This window comes from Apiospora hydei (assembly GCF_038363865.1).
Source record: "Apiospora hydei strain CBS 114990 chromosome Unknown utg000007l_segment0_segment0, whole genome shotgun sequence".
NCBI classification, from domain to species: domain Eukaryota; kingdom Fungi; phylum Ascomycota; class Sordariomycetes; order Amphisphaeriales; family Apiosporaceae; genus Apiospora; species Apiospora hydei.
In genome coordinates this window covers 3,655,916-3,671,262 of record NW_027117366.1, presented here as the reverse complement: position 1 = coordinate 3,671,262, position 15,347 = coordinate 3,655,916, and the positions used below count along the sequence as shown (strand labels likewise).

The window sequence follows — 15,347 nt, the reverse complement described above, 5'->3', positions numbered from 1 at the left end:
CTTGGCTCGTATTACGCAACTCGATCTGCTGTACGACCAATCGCATAGGCTCCATACGACCCAATTTGGATACCCTCGACTGCCTCGGTTACAACGCAAGCTTGCCACAATGGACGAAGACCAAGGCCCTTCGCACATCGCGCCGCCGCCCGAGCCGGCCCGCCCTTCCCGGAAGACCGTCCGCGACCGGCTCCTGGGCGTGCGCCGGACCTTCTGCACGAGGGACGGCCTGCTCGGGCAGTACGACTACGGCTTCCTGTTCACGCCGAACCTGCCGTTCATGAACCGGCCGAAGCAGGTCTCGCCCTTCTTCGGCCTCAACGACCGCATGCCCGTCTTCCTGGCCCTGGTCCTCGGCCTGCAGCACTCCCTGGCCATGCTGGCGGGCATCATCACGCCCCCGCTCCTCCTGACCGGCGCGACGGGCGTGAACCTGCCGGGGGAGATTCAGCAGTATATCGTGTCGACGGCGCTGATCGTGTCGGGGATTCTGTCGTTAGTGCAGATTACTCGATTCCGTATCCTTGGGACCCCGTACGTTAACAAGCCTTGCTTTCCCCCTAGTCCGATCCAAAAAGAACAGGAACAGTCTCACAATCACCTCCTTCTACTGCTTCCAGCCATGTAGTTACTGAACCTCGGACTAAACTCTTCTTGTAGATACTACCTCGGCACCGGCCTCATCTCCGTAGTCGGCATCTCCTTCTCCATCATCCCCGTAGCCCAGGGCGCCTTCGCCCAGATGTACGCCAACGGCTTCTGCCCGACGGCGGCAGACGGCACGAAGCTGCCCTGCCCGGACGGCTACGGGGCCCTGCTCGGCACCGCGGCCGTGTGTGCCCTGATCGAGATCCTGATCGCCTTCATCCCGCCCAAGATCATGCTGCGCATCTTCCCGCCCATCGTCACCGGCCCCACCGTCATGCTCATCGGCATCTCCCTCATCGAGAGCGCCTTCAAGAACTGGGCCGGCGGCAGCGGGCCCTGCGCCGACGCGCAGCCGACGGACTTCTTCAAGCTTTGCCCGGATATCACGGCGCCGCACGCGCTGCCTTGGGGGTCGGCTGAGTATCTCGGTACGTTTTCTGGTTCCCCCCTTTCTTTCCCGGCAATCCCTTTGGCTCCGGCAGAGCATGCCATGACTAACAAACTTAACCTCCAGGCCTCGGCTTCTCCGTCTTCCTCACCATCATCCTCTGCGAGCGCTTCGGCGCCCCGATCATGAAATCGACCGCCGTCATCATCGGCCTCCTCGTCGGCTCCATCATCGCCGCCGCGTGCGGGTACTTTGACCGGAGCGGCATCGACTCGGCGCCCGCCGCGTCCTTCATCTGGGTCCACACGTTCAAGCTGTCGGTCTACGGGCCGCTGGTGCTGCCCATCATGGCCGTCTTTATTATTTGCGCGTGCGAGGCCATCGGCGACATCACGGCCACCTGCGACGTCTCCCGCCTCGAGGTCGAGGGAAAGTTGTATGAGTCGCGTATCCAGGGCGGGGTGCTGGCGGATGGGCTGAATGGGGTGTTGGCGGCGTTGATGACGATTACGCCTATGTCCAGTGAGTTGGCCCTAAATGGATGGTTCACAAACAGGAGTTATAATGCTGACCGGTTTTCAAAGCTTTTGCCCAGAACAATGGTGTTATCGCATTGACCCGTTGTGCTAACAGGACCGCTGGGTATTGCTGCTGGTAAAGATTTGTCCCCCTTGTTTGGGTTGTTAACTTGAAACTGACTCTGGCGAAGCGGGTTCCTCATCATTATGGGCGTTTTCGCCAAGTTTGCCGCGTCGCTCGTGGCAATTCCCTCCGCCGTTCTCGGGGGAATGACAAGCTTCTTGTGAGTAACTTTCACATACCTCGGCTCTGTCCCGAGTTGGTACTAATGCTGATACCCCTTTCCAGGTTCTGCGCCGTCGCAGTCTCGGGTATCGCCATCATCACCAAGGGCGTCCCCTTCAACCGCCGCAACCGCTTCATCCTGACCGCGGCCCTGGCCGGCGGATACGGCGCGACCTTGGTCCCGACCTACTTCTCGCACGTCTTCACGTACGCGGACGACAACAAGGGCCTGCAGGGCTTCCTCGACGCCATCGTGCTGGTCATGGAGACGGGCTTCGCCGTCACGGCGTTCGTGGCGTGCGTGCTGAACCTCACCCTGCCGCCCGAGTTCGAGGAGCCGATTGAGGATGTGGCGCCGCTGCGGGAAGAGACGGATATGACGACGACGACGGGGCCGCTGGATAATGGCGGTGCGCACAAGGGGATGAGACAGAACAGCCAGAGTATGGAGGGGAGTAGCTCGGCGGCGGCGGAGGAGGGCTATGAGAAGCGTGAGAAGGCGCAATAGGTATCTACTTTATACAAAAACAGCGTGTTTGAGTAATTATTTGGAAAAATATAGAGGCATTGGGTTACGGCGCTCCTTTTGGCATGTACATCGACTGGAATAGTGCTGGTGCAATAACGGCATATCAATAAACATCCATCCGGGTACTCGGGATGACACGACCCAGGCAATGAGAGGAACAAAATCGAAACCAATTAGATTTAGGGCTCAGCACGAACATACATTTGACTGCATCGACCGGGATCGACCCTCAATTCTGCAAGACTTACGAAGATGTCCGGCGCTTATTGGCTCTGGGATGTCAGAACAGTGAATGCAGGACCAGACCTGGATGGTTAGGCCTGGATCAATAGAAGTTTCGCAACACTCATGATTCACAATAAAGCACGGTCGGCTGTAAATGATATATATATCTTTGATGACATTCATTCGTTTATACTAACGAGGATATGGTGACTCGTACTTCCTGCGCACCTTTGCACCTGATCTCAAAATCGTGACTTCATATCGTAAACGACTACCACAAAGACAAGCGCAACTCTGTTTCTCGCCAGTGATCATATCCCGTGAGGGCCATATTACTTTCGTAAGTTCTTGGGATTAAGAAGAACCTCTAAACCTTGTGCTCAACCTCGTTGGCCGTAGAGTGTTGGCCCTGCTTGCTCTCCGCAAGAGAAAGAACATCCGCCGTCTTCTCCTGAAGATGCGCATTCGCATCACTGCTATGAGCACCCGCAGGCCCGGCCTCCTCGAAGTGTCTCCCGAGCTTCTCGGGTCCGAGAGCAGTAGTGATGGCGATGCCCAGCGCAATAATAACGGTCGCGATCCCCATAACGGGCCCGTAAGCCTCGACGCGGTTGCCCTTGCGGCTAGTCACAAAATGCGACTCGGCGATGGCATTGACTATCTGGGCCGAAGGGCTGGAAATCATGTTGCCGAGCTGGTAGGTGATACCGGGGAAGCTGGAGCGGTACGCGGGCGGGGACAGCTCGTTGAGGTGGATGGGGATGACGCCCCACGCGCCCTGGACGAAGAACTGCATGAAGAAGCCCGACGCCGACAGGGAGCGCTCGCCCTCGGGCAGGATCCAGCCGGGGATCATGCAGCAGCTGACGAGGGCGGCGACGACGATGGCGCGGCGGCGGCCGACGAACTGCGAGAGGTAGCCGACCACGGTGCCGCCGACGCAGGCGCCGACCTTCATCCAGATGGAGGCGCGCGTGCCCGCGGCGCTGTCGAGCTCTTTCGCGGTGATCATGAAGGTCGTGTACGAGTCCTGGCTGGTGTGGGAGTAGTAGTTGAACCAGGTCATGAGCACGACGCAGTAGAGGCACATGCGCCATTCGCGCGCCAGCATGGACTTGGTCTCGCCCCAGAAGTCGCCCGCGGTGATCTTGTGCCCGCTCTTCTTGGCCTCGAGGAACTGCTTGGACTCGGGGAAGCACAGCCGGATCAGGCCGGCGCCGATGGACAGGCCCGCGGCGATCCAGAAGACCGTCTTCCAGGTCTCGGTCGCGCCGCCGACGCCCAGGTTCGCGCACGCGGCCAGCACGTAGCCGAAGGAGTAACCTTGCTGCATGATGCCGCTCATGAGGCCGCGGGCGTCGGTCGGGCAGTTTTCGAGGGCCATGGCGACGGCGTTTCCGTAGACACTGTTATTGCGTCAGTTAGCATTTGACACTACTTATAAAGAAAGGTAGCAACTAGAGTACTCACCCTCCCATGAAGAGTCCGAAGAGTGATCGGACTGCCAGAAACTGCTGGAATGTCGTCGAGTAGATGGTGGCGATCTGGAGAAGGCCTACTCGTACATATACTTGTTAGCTATCGAGATTATACTTGATACAGTATATAAGCACAAGAGAGACTTACCGAGAATAATCATGTTACCGATCATGGGCCACTTGCGACCAAACCGATCACCAAGCAGCCCAAAGATCGCCGCGCCAACCGAGCGCAGCAGCAGCGTGAGCGTAATCGCCGTCGTAATATCCGTCTTGGAGCGGCCATAGTACTTAGCCAGCTTCGTCGTCTGGATGGACAACGCGTGGAAGTCGAAGGCGTCGGCGGTCCAGGCGTAGAACCCTACAAAAAAGTAGAGCCACTGCTTGGCCGAGAGCAGGGCGAACAGCTTGAACGGGTTTTGCAACGGGGGCGGGTTCTGCCACTCCTCGTACGTCTCGCCCTGGCTGTTGGTGATGACGACGCGCTGCTGCCACCGGAACAGGTCCCGGAAGGACTGCTTCGCCGTCGCCCACGTGCCCTTGACCACCACGGCGGGCTCGTGGGGCCGCCGGCCGCCGCGGTCTGGGCGGCAGGCGGGTTGGGGGTGGGAGAGGTTTTCTCAGTCATGGATGCGGCTGGTGCTGGATTCGACTCTGTTATGTCTGTCTGCTGGTTTCTGCGTATTGTGTGTGGTTGGATGCTGCCTCCTTTATCTGGACAACTGGCAGGCCCGAAGTAGAGTTTGGGAACCTTCTTAGACAGACGCAACCTGGATGACCCTTTTTCGAGAACACCAAATTGGAGAGTTCGACCAGGTCCCTTATATAGATCGCAACATGCAACCCCCTCCCGAGACGCTCCTTATTGCAGATGCAATAGTTCACCGCCCGCCCGCTCGCGCAATGTACCACGAGCACATGGGGTAGATTGATTACCCCCTTCCCCCCAACATGCCTTGCTGCTGTGTGATGCTGGCATGCTGGCATTCCTTCTTTCCTTTTCCCTTCCCCCAATTGCGGGGAGGCGCGCTGATTCGTAGGTTGTCGTTCGAGACGCATCCCAGGTCTCATTGCGGCGCACCGATTCTGGGGTCGAGTGTGTTCAGCCAAGGCTGCCAAGTGTCTTGGTGCTGGGCGCCATTGGAGGGCCAAGACGCCGGGCCCAGCTCGCCAGCTGCACATCGTGACCACCCCGGATCTTGCCCAGCCATATGTGAAAAGCATGTATGTAAAGCATGTACATGCCATACATACCCAGCAAGGGCTCCGTTCGAACCCCCAGAGTGGTTTTTTCTACCAAGTGTTTCGTTTCCACCACCTCGTGCTAAAGGCCCGAATATTCCCGGCATCTCGTTCGTTCTTCCCCGCGTTCCTGCTAATTTTGGTGTTTTCCTGGGGGAGAGAAGACTGGACAACTGGCCCGCCGTCCATGATGAGCTGTTTTCTCCGATGCGGAGAGAAGATATTGACACTAGAATGGAAAGAGGCAAATCGTGGAGAAACAATGGAGTGGTTTTATGTCAGTATCTGATGATTCCCCGTGGCGTTTCCCAACGGTCTCGTCACCCTGCGTGCCAATGTTTCAATACCGAGCCCTCGGGGCAGGTAGATTGTTACGTTATCAGAAGGCGGCAAACGAGGCTCGCAGGTAGAGTGATACGTGTTGTTTCTTTTATTGTGTCGATCCCCATGACGCTCGTAAGGGAAAAGCAAATGTGACAGACTAGCCACTGATAAAGGCGTCGCGTGCGGCCGTGTGGTCGCATCGCGGCGCCTTATGTACACGGATTGATTTCCTCAATGGCATTCGCTATTTGCTTGAGTAACGATAAGCCGCCGTTCGTTCGGGGTAGAGTGATAGCCTCCTCCCTTACGTACGTTTCGTATGCTGGAAGGTGACTAGCTGCGCGGGGAAACCGAGCCATCTTTTCAGCTCACATGTTTCCTTTGGTTTAAGGCTCTAGCAGATATCGGACTCAAAAGGTAGGTAGCTTGGATTGGATATTATTCTCATCTCATACTGTCTGCATCTTCATCAAAGTCGAGTGCAACAGAAACGGCAACTTGGATGCCGAGTTTGCTATCCGCTGACCATTTGACCCCCACAAGTCCAATACTCCCCCAAGCTAGAAATCTCCGGTAGTAGGTAGGCTGGCAGTAACACTAGACATCTGGGCAAGGCGACGCGATCCTAGTGCTTTTCCTGGCTGGGCAATCGAGCTGGGATGATGTTCCGTCACCCTCGTCGAGAAAAAGTCTTTATGTGGCGTACTCAAGCGTTTCGCTGGCTGGCTTGGCGAAGGATGCCGCGTGCCGCGTGAAGTGGCCAAGGGCGAGGGCCCTGCTTAAGCAAAAGACGGAACGGGCCAATGGCTTGCGACTTCGAGTTGGAAGACCTCGGGAAAGACGTACAGACAAGAATTGAGGCTTACCGCCTAAAAGACTTGGAAATCTTCCTTTCCTCGGGGGGGCGTTGCTTGTCCCGTCCTTTGGCGGGCGTGGCATGGGAAAAGGCTTGAAAACAGGGCTGAATTCCTCCCGTCAGATCTATCAAGTGTAAAAATGGTAGGAATTCCAGCAGAGCATATATCTCAGCTATTTAAATGGTAGACTACTAGGCATGAAGTCGGCAGTGTCGCGACAGAGGAATAGGCGAGACAGAGAGTGAGCGGACCGGTTTCTCATGCAGCCGACCAAAACTCGTGCGCTTCCCACTCACCCAGCATGTCGGGCATCTTCCGACCCATTATTGCTTTCATTTTCTTGCTCCTCCCCCGTACTTTTTCTCCCCCCGCAACTCCAGGTTTTTTGACGCGCAGAAGTTGGCAGTCAGTTGGTTTCATTGCGCACACATCAAATCCACTCTCTGGTGGAAACGAACCCACAGAAAGGTCTGGCCCTTTCGCTGGAACAGGTCAAGGGACCTGTCGTGGACATGTGGTTGTCCCTATTCTGTCTCACTTTGATTTTTTAATAGCGCTTCAATCTCAACGACAATAGTCGAGATAGGACAGTAGGAGCTGATGCAAGGCATCCGAAAACTTCCGATCGCCACTAGGGATGAACTACGTAATGAACTAATGATCCTTCGGTAAATGGTATGCGTCTTCATCCAACCATCCCCAAGCAAAAGAACCGCTGCCATGAACCGTGTCGTACGATCAGGACCCCAGTTCGACGTAGGTCAAGACTGCTTCTTTTGGGACGTGCTTTGCTGCTGGGGGAAGAAGACCATGCGGGGTTGGGGTTTTAGCACTGGAGCACTGGAACTACCCCAAAGTCCACCCCCAAATCCCAAATGCTCCCCAAGACGCTAGGGGGTCAAGGGGTGCAACCCCAGGTCCACAGGCTCCCCAGCACCAAAAGAGACGCCTAAGAGGATCCCCCCCAGACGCGCCAAGGGTCCAATCCAACGGCTGCAGGCATCCAAGCAGCAACCAAGTCACAGGTTCATATCGGCCACAACTGCTGCTACATCAGATTTGGTTACTGTCGCCGACGACAAGATGTTCGATATTGGAAACGAGTAAGACAAGCTAACCCATGTGCAACATCCGCGCCGCATCAGCGCCTATGTTCGTCTAAATTGGCCTCGTTCATTGGAACCATCCAAGGGTAAAGAATCATCCCCCTCACTGCTTACTACGTCTTGTCGTTGGTGTGCCGGTGTCTGTGGAATCCCAATGATCTACCAATGACTCTTCTATCCCCAGATCTATTGCGACCTTTTGGCATGGCGTACGTTAATCACGATAATCCCTCGGGACTGACACATGCTCCCTGCCCTGCGGCTCAAGCAAACGCATCTTTAGTGAAGCAACCCCAGCCACTACGACAAGATAGCCTTGCCACCGGAGAACGTCCGAGTTACTTGAAAGACGAATGAATAATGGATGTATGTTGTTCTTGGGATTAGACAGGGTATCCCGTGTATTTACAGTTCGTCCCTTGAAACCCCGACGTTTCTTCCAAGAGCCTCTTCTCAAGCCTCCTCTCAGACCGCCTCCTTGCCAAAGCCCACGTTCTCGTCCCCCGGCTCCCCGAGCGATTTCTGCAGATTGTCATCATCATCATCATTTCCTCCCCCTTGTCTTCTGCGGCCGTTCCTCCGCACGCCTCTGCCTCTTCATCTCCTTGACTCGCTTCTCCCGCTCACTATCCTCCGCGTGACTACTCCTTCCTCTTATCCCTACCACCACCGTCGACTCCTCAGACGAAGACGATATCACCGAGAAGTCCCTGTCGCGCTCGCGCATAGACGGCCTCTGCGGCGGCGGCGACGACTCCGCGCTTGAGCTGTTGTTCGCGTGAGCGTGCCGCCGCTGTTGCTCCTCGTCGTCCGGCTTCTCTCCCTTGGTCGTTTCGTCAGATTCTTCGGTCGGCGCGAACTTGGACCGTCGCCGGATCTGCTTGCCGTACTTGTAGAAGGCGAACGGGATCACGGCCAGGATGGTCGCGACGCCGCCGATCAAGGAGCCGCCGCCTCCTATTCCTAGGGCTGTGAACTATAACCCGAAAATGTTAGCATCTGTAACTATATCGGTAATTGAGCGATAAAGTAGTCAGCTTACCATTTGGTTCGTGAATAGCGGTGCGGCCTGCAAGTGACATGAAGTTAGCAGTCCGTCTCATATGCTATGTCTTTGAATCTGATGAAAGCCTTCCTCAACACCATCACTCATTTGACTGGGATCGAGCAAAATGCCTCGTGAGGTTTCTCAACGCGCATATATCGTGCTCCATGATGGGACGTTCTAAAGGGGTTGACTACTTACAGCACCACAAGCCGACCGGCACACAGTATTGGCAGCGATAGCTGACGCCGCGTACCTAGAGAGAATGATTAACCATCACATGTCCACGAACTGCCATGCCCGGGTCAGAAACTTACATCAAGTAGGTGTCGACTAGATAATTGAGATAGCCCACGAAGATGAGCATCAGCGACGATGCCAAGAACACCCCGGCAATCGTGGGTACGATCCAGTGTATGGAACTAAAGTTCCGGTGTCAGTTGTGAGAAGAGGTATTGACCAGCCGCTCCAGAGTGCCACTTACTCGAACTCCGCCGTCCAGGCAAACCAGAACCTGAATAATCGCGAAAGGTTAGCGAAACTCGTACAGAGAGGGTGGTAATGATTGCGACAGGGACTTACATCGTAACAGCGAACCCAATCCCCCAATCATGGCAATAGGCAACCGATCCTCCGGCTCTAGCTTCTCCCCCGCGCGCGACCCGCCTCGCCTTCCTCTTGGAATCGACCACCACCACGACGGCGCCCAGCAGCGACCCGACGACGGTCCCGATGAGCGGCAGCTCCCCGACGCCCGCGTTCCAGCCGCGGCGCTGCTGGAACACGATGGGGTAGATCGAAAACAGCATGTAGAGCAGCGTGTACACGATGGACATGTAGATGGCGCACAGCAGCGAGATGGTGTCGAACAGGATGATCCAGGGCCGCGTCAGGGCGACCTTGTAGATGCGCAGCAGGGACCGGTCCGTGTCCTCGACGGGGGCCTTGACGTCTTCGTAGCCGGGGAGCTTGGCGGCGCGGATGCGGCGGGCTTTGGATTTGAGGATCATGGGGCCGAATGTCTCGGGTCTGGATCATAAGCCCCTTTATGTCAGTGGCTGTGGTTCATCGAGGTTTTCCTGCCTTTCGTGACGGATGCGACGACGAGAGCGTTGAGGAAGGGGGAGAGGATAACCTACAATGTGAACATGAGGATGGCCGTGCCAGCGCCAAACCACAGGAGGACGTAGAAGATCCACCTCCAGTCCTCCTTCAGCTGGATGAAACCAGCAATCACCGGCCCCATCGCCGGACCAACTAGAGAACGAAGCACGGAGTCAGCAGCGGTCCCACCCATCCAAGATCATTAGCCGAGAGGGGGCTTCAATAGAAGTCAGTATACGTACTCCAAACCATACAAGAAAACGCCGCCATCGCGTTCCCCCGCTCCACGGGATTCCACAAGTCCGCCAGCACGCCCGGTCCATTACTCAGGGGCGCGCTGACGAAGGTGCCGGTGAGGAAGCGGCCGACGAGCAGGCTGCCAAAGTTGGGCGCGAACGCGCACAGGAAGTTGAAGGCAAGATATAAAAGAAACGTAATATAAAAGATCCAGCGCCGCCCGTAGAACTCGGACAGCGGCGCGAACAGCAGGGGGCCCGCGCAGTAGCCCAGCAGGAACAGGGTGATGGTGAGGCCGGCGGCTTCTTCGGAGACGTTGAAGTGTTCGGATATGCTCTGTTGAGGGGTTAGACTTGGTCAGGTATCGGTCACCGTCGCACGTTGAACAGGAGCGACGACATGTTTGCGCGATCACGCCCATGGGTCAGGGGAGGGCGTTGAGGTGACTTGGCTGATGGATGGGATGAACTCACGGGGAAACAGCCTGACGGGCCGGACGACGCTAGTGTGGCGTTCACCACGAGTAAGACTGCCAAGAAGAAAGAAACATCAGATGACAGCGTTCCCCTTTCGTTCCTATCTGCACCGGTTTCCCCATGAGAACGAACAGTGACGCTCAGGGGCTCCATCAGGACGGGAAGGGCAAGAGGGTTCACTTACCGGCAGTACAGGTGCAATACCATCGCCGCGCCGTCGACCAGTTATGTGGGTTCTCGACATCGCCGGGCGCGAAGTCCACATGGCCGTCGGCGTTGAGGTAAGGCTTCTCCTCGGCGACCAGGTGCCGTGTCCGGTACGGCTTGGCCGTCGGCCGGGAGAGGATGCGTCCCAGGCTTGGCATCGTGGGCGGTGGGCGGTGGACGGTCCGGGTCGAGTCTTTCTCTTTCTGCTATTGTCTTCTGCAGTTCATCTGGAGTGTTTATTTCTCGGTTAGATATATAGGGTGGTAGACGTCGTCTCTTGCGTCATTCCATCAGATCGCACACACATATATATACTCATTCATGAATAGACAAAAAGCCCAGGCAGTCTTAATAATAAGACATGGATGATGAGATGAATACTCTCCATCAATACCTTTCTCCTTGAGAAGAACCGAGTTCGCCATTTTCAACATCGATCAACTTAACCCATCCATCATCATCCCCTGATTCGAGCGCGTCGTCACTGACGTCTTCGGTATGGATGGGATCGCATGACGTAAACGCGCGCCCTCGATCTCCGCTAGGGTGCCCGCACCTTTATTCCCGATATCTCCTTCCCCCATCTTCAGGATTTAGCGCTACAGAAACATAGAAAAGCGATGGAAATAAGAAATGCGACAATCCGGGAGTCACCATCCGCCCGGTAACCAGTCCGCTACCCAACCAACCAGCGCGATTGGCCCAGCATCGCGGACCATCACCCCCAGCCGAGGGTTAATGGGATTTAGACTCGGGGCTTCGCGCTTTGGGGGCCGACGGGCGACTTACTAATAAAGGCAATTCGGATTGACATTTGTCAGAATCACCAGGTCGATCTCTTCTTGCACGCCATATTATTACTCACTCGTCTCATCCCACCGCCTCAATCCGATTCCATCGGGCTACAGTATCCCACCCCCTCAGCCGGGTTCCAACCGACTATCCCACCGAGCGACCGCGACATGGTATCGTCAACACTGTCTATGTGGAACCTCGGGAAGTGAAGCTCTGCTTATTAGACATGCGATTACCGGAACTATATGCCCAAAAACTATGTCTTTTTCACAGTCGGTCATTATCCCGCGAAAAAGCTATGGTCAGCACCTATCCCGGAGATCGTTCCATATGGTGTGGATAGTTCTCAACGGCAACTCTGTCAGACATATGCAGCATAGAGCTAAGAGCTGAGACCTTTGAAGCAGGGATTGGCTTGAGCCGCATGGCCATTATGTACATATGCACATGAAATCAGGATGCGCTGGCATGCCGGTTTCCGCATCCTGATCTCTTGATCAGCATGCGGGATCCGCGGCTATGGTAATTAATCGCTTGCAGATCTGGGAAAAGCTATTGGTAATCACACCTTGACTTCGTTCAATGTATAATCTGATTACATGTCCTCGAATGAATAATGGCAATTTGTTCTTGTAATAGTGGTAGCATATGAGTAGAATATTTGATTGGTAAGAGTACTCAAGTCCCAAGACCTCAATCGCATCATTAGAAGACGTGCCATCAGGTTCTATTTAAAAGAAACATCTTAGCTCAGCACAGTCGTGGCGGGATAGCGTGAAGCTATACCGTATCGTTCAATCCCGTAGCCGCACCTAATGACGGGAGGCTGAAGTTCGACCATAGCGACAAAAGCCGGAATCGCGAAAGCATGTCTAAATGCAGTGCGGCTCAACGTTACGAAGCCAGGTCGGTGTGACACAAATGGTGGCATCCCGAGCGCCATTCATCGCGCATGTTACAGGACGGCTACTCCTGCGCAGGTGCTGTGTGCTACCTACTCCTGTTCCGGTCGCACAGGGACCGTCTCTGCTGAGCAAGCCGCTGAACTCTACGCACGCCCTTGTGCTACAGCAGCATTTCGCCCCTGTAGTGGGTGGCCGTTGCTACTACGCCAAGAGCTGCCATAAAAGCTCCATGTTGTCTTGATTATCGGTTGTGTACGCCTTCGGTAGCTGGCATATTGTCATCAGGCCGATGATGCATGAGCTCCTCATTCTCGCGTCTTCACATTAGCCTTTCAAATGAGCATCGTCGCTCTCGCGGTTTCGAGTGTGTGATGGACGGATAGCCACTCAATCGTTTCGTACATTTCCCTCTATCTGCTGTCATTCATCACAACATCGTCGCCCGCAATGCTCGGCGTGCCCCCATCCGTGTCCCCACCCGTATCTGTACTATGCGCGTGCAGTGACGACCGCCGCAGGTAGTACGCGCGGCTCAGACCCCGGGCCTCCAGCTGTGACATGATGCTCTCGGCAATCGCCCAGCGACCCGCGAAGAACTGCAAGCTCTCGAAACGGTCGCGTATCTGGCCGTCTAGATACTCCCCTTCCTCCGGGTAGAAGCGCCAGCGTTCGGCGAAGCCCCGGCACGTAAGATAACACGACGTGGCGGCGGATGGTGCTGTCACGGTATGCCCGCGGCCTGGGTTGCGGGCAAGTCGTTCGTAAAGCCGGCACGCAATGTCGATGCCGATCTGGCAAGCAAATTTCAGGGCCGCCAAGGCACACGCGAGGTCCATATTCTCCTGGATGAGACTCTTAGAGGGCGAGCCCACCTCTTCGGGCGGCATATATGGTAAGTACAGGGTAAATAGAGCGCTGCTTAGTAGTTAGTAACGAAGCATCGGCGCCTCGAAGACGGCGGGGCCCACGTTGGGCTCGGGAGATAACGTACGAAACACACATGGCGAAGCAATCAATCTCCATCTCCCAATTGCGGTGGTCTTCTATTAGGGTCTGGGTAGCACTCCGGATCTCTCCGTCAAGGTGGGAGAAGACGGATATGGGCGGTAAAGGAGCCGACTTGTCGCGTTCCGACTCCCATCGGAGGGCGCGATGTAGAATGTTGGCCACTTGAGCTGCTTTTTGAATGGCTGTCAGGTCAGGTGTGATTGCTTTCCCAACAGGCGTCCGTTGGGACGGTTGGTATGAAAATGGGAGGATGTGATGTCTCGGGCTGGACACGCTCGCGGCTGGTAAACAAGTACTCGGCTGTGGAGACTCGAGTATGAAGGGGAGGAACTTGGCGGGTTGATCGGAATGAATGGACCTAACGAATGGTGAGTTGCTGCATGTCTCAACAGGCCCGGGTCTGCTTACTGGTCCATGATGAACAGACTCCACCATAGCCCGGACATTTCTTCCTCCTGTATACTGGACCAATTCGAGCCCATGCTGCCGACTTGGCCCGGCTTCACATTGAGCACTCTCGCCGTCATCGCCGCGTCCCCCAAGGTGCGATAGCTGGCGAGGGAGTTACCATGGCCGTATTCGTACAGGCATAGCAATACAAGGCACTGCACTAGAAGTATCGTCGGCTCTCCGCAGTTCAATATGGAGAGTACGCGCTTGACGAGACGGTACTCGTCATCCCATACGGCCTTCGGGTTTTCGCCCGGCACAGGGCGCATCACCAGGTACATCATGATGAGAAGTAGAGCCTGCTCGACAGTCATCTCGAGAAGATCGTGTCCTGGGCTAGGTTCGGAACCCTCATTGCAGGTGGCGTCGCTCATCGTCTCGGGTGTATCTGTCGTGCGATAGCGCTCAAACATGCGATGAAAGACGATGGGGTGGACAGCTCCCAACCAGGGGTGGATGTAGTCGAAGTAGCTGTCGGCCACAATGGGCCAGTCTGTCTTGTTGTCCCTGAGGATGTTGAGGATCTGCGACGCTGAAAGATCCTCCAGAAGGGCCGGACGACCTAGCACCGAGAGGGTGTCTATCGCCGACTCACCCTGGGACAGATCGAGGCCTGGGTGCAAGCCTCCGATCTTTTGGGAGTCGCCGACCATGTAGTAGTAGGCACATGTTGCGCTGAGCCTGTGAGGTGGTAAGATTTCATCATCCTGGGCAGTCCGACTGGGAGTGAGCCGGATAAACGGGATGATGACATACCTCGTGCATCTCGAGCACTTGGGCAGAAGCCTGTCACATTTCCGCTTCGAGGAACGGCATTTGGCGCAAGCACGTGGAGCGCAGTCCATCCTAGAAGAGGCACACTCGGTCAGATTCAGCGGTCCAGGTTCGACAAGGCCGAGGGGACTCATCATGGTCGCCGCCGCAGGCCATGGCATCGGATCCGACATGGACGAAGTCCGCGCCGGCGACGACCCAGACAAAATGGTAGGCACGCACCTCATAGGCGTGTTGGATGACGGTGGGGTCACCGCAATGCCCTCGACATCGTCGAAATTTTGCGGAGACTGCTGCGGGGCCTTGCCCATTGCCGTATTCCGCGCAGGGGAGCTATTAGGTTTTAGGAAGTAAGGCAGCTGTAGAGGAGGACTCTCTCTCGCTCTCTCGGGGTGATGTATTCGAATGGGAAAGATGGGAAAGGGAGTGAATCAATCAGATGCGCGGTCCATTGAATCGTGGCGGTGCTGCTGCTACCAATCCACAACTAGGAGCATGGCAGGGTAGTAGTAGAGTTGACAGAGAACAGACCAGACGATCATTTCTGGCCGGCAAACGTGATAGGACGGGGCGCCGTAGGTCGACTGATGTCCTTCAACCAGTGTCTGGACTGCTTGGCGGGCCTGGGATCCCCTGGGGTCAGGGAATTTGTTCGAGAGTTGATGGGCGCGATGGGGGTGATGGGTTATGGGTAGATGGGCACCAATCTCGCTCCCTCTCAACTCTCTCCGTCTGTCTCCTCTCC

The 15,347-nt window shown here is 55.9% G+C and overlaps 4 protein-coding genes across 4 annotated transcripts; 1 reads left to right on the top strand and 3 right to left on the bottom strand.

Moving 5' to 3' along the window:
* Positions 1–109: 109 nt before the first annotated feature.
* PG997_010279 (nucleobase:cation symporter-2- NCS2 family) lies at positions 110–2,348 on the top strand (the record flags this gene model as incomplete). Its single annotated transcript, XM_066814594.1, has 6 exons — positions 110–534; positions 661–1,076; positions 1,163–1,558; positions 1,621–1,690; positions 1,746–1,838; positions 1,904–2,348. The coding sequence occupies 6 exons, from the start codon at positions 110–112 to the stop codon at positions 2,346–2,348; spliced, it is 1,845 nt and encodes a 614-aa protein (XP_066666556.1).
* Positions 2,349–2,961: 613 nt separating this feature from the next.
* Positions 2,962–5,051, bottom strand: PG997_010278 (major facilitator superfamily transporter; the record flags this gene model as incomplete). The annotated part of the gene is made up of 4 exons (XM_066814593.1): positions 2,962–4,000; positions 4,065–4,152; positions 4,221–4,655; positions 5,024–5,051. 4 exons carry the CDS (start codon positions 5,049–5,051, stop codon positions 2,962–2,964), a joined length of 1,590 nt encoding a protein of 529 aa, XP_066666555.1.
* Positions 5,052–8,066: 3,015 nt separating this feature from the next.
* Positions 8,067–10,828, bottom strand: PG997_010277 (uncharacterized protein; the record flags this gene model as incomplete). Its single annotated transcript, XM_066814592.1, has 11 exons — positions 8,067–8,123; positions 8,266–8,577; positions 8,644–8,670; positions 8,848–8,902; positions 8,964–9,068; positions 9,131–9,160; positions 9,229–9,675; positions 9,786–9,903; positions 9,993–10,323; positions 10,461–10,567; positions 10,648–10,828. 11 exons carry the CDS (start codon positions 10,826–10,828, stop codon positions 8,067–8,069), a joined length of 1,770 nt encoding a protein of 589 aa, XP_066666554.1.
* A 1,952-nt stretch (positions 10,829–12,780) lies between these two features.
* On the bottom strand, positions 12,781–14,913 carry PG997_010276 (uncharacterized protein; the record flags this gene model as incomplete). The annotated part of the gene is made up of 4 exons (XM_066814591.1): positions 12,781–13,285; positions 13,362–13,736; positions 13,787–14,509; positions 14,585–14,913. The coding sequence occupies 4 exons, from the start codon at positions 14,911–14,913 to the stop codon at positions 12,781–12,783; spliced, it is 1,932 nt and encodes a 643-aa protein (XP_066666553.1).
* Between the last annotated feature and the right edge of the window lie 434 nt (positions 14,914–15,347).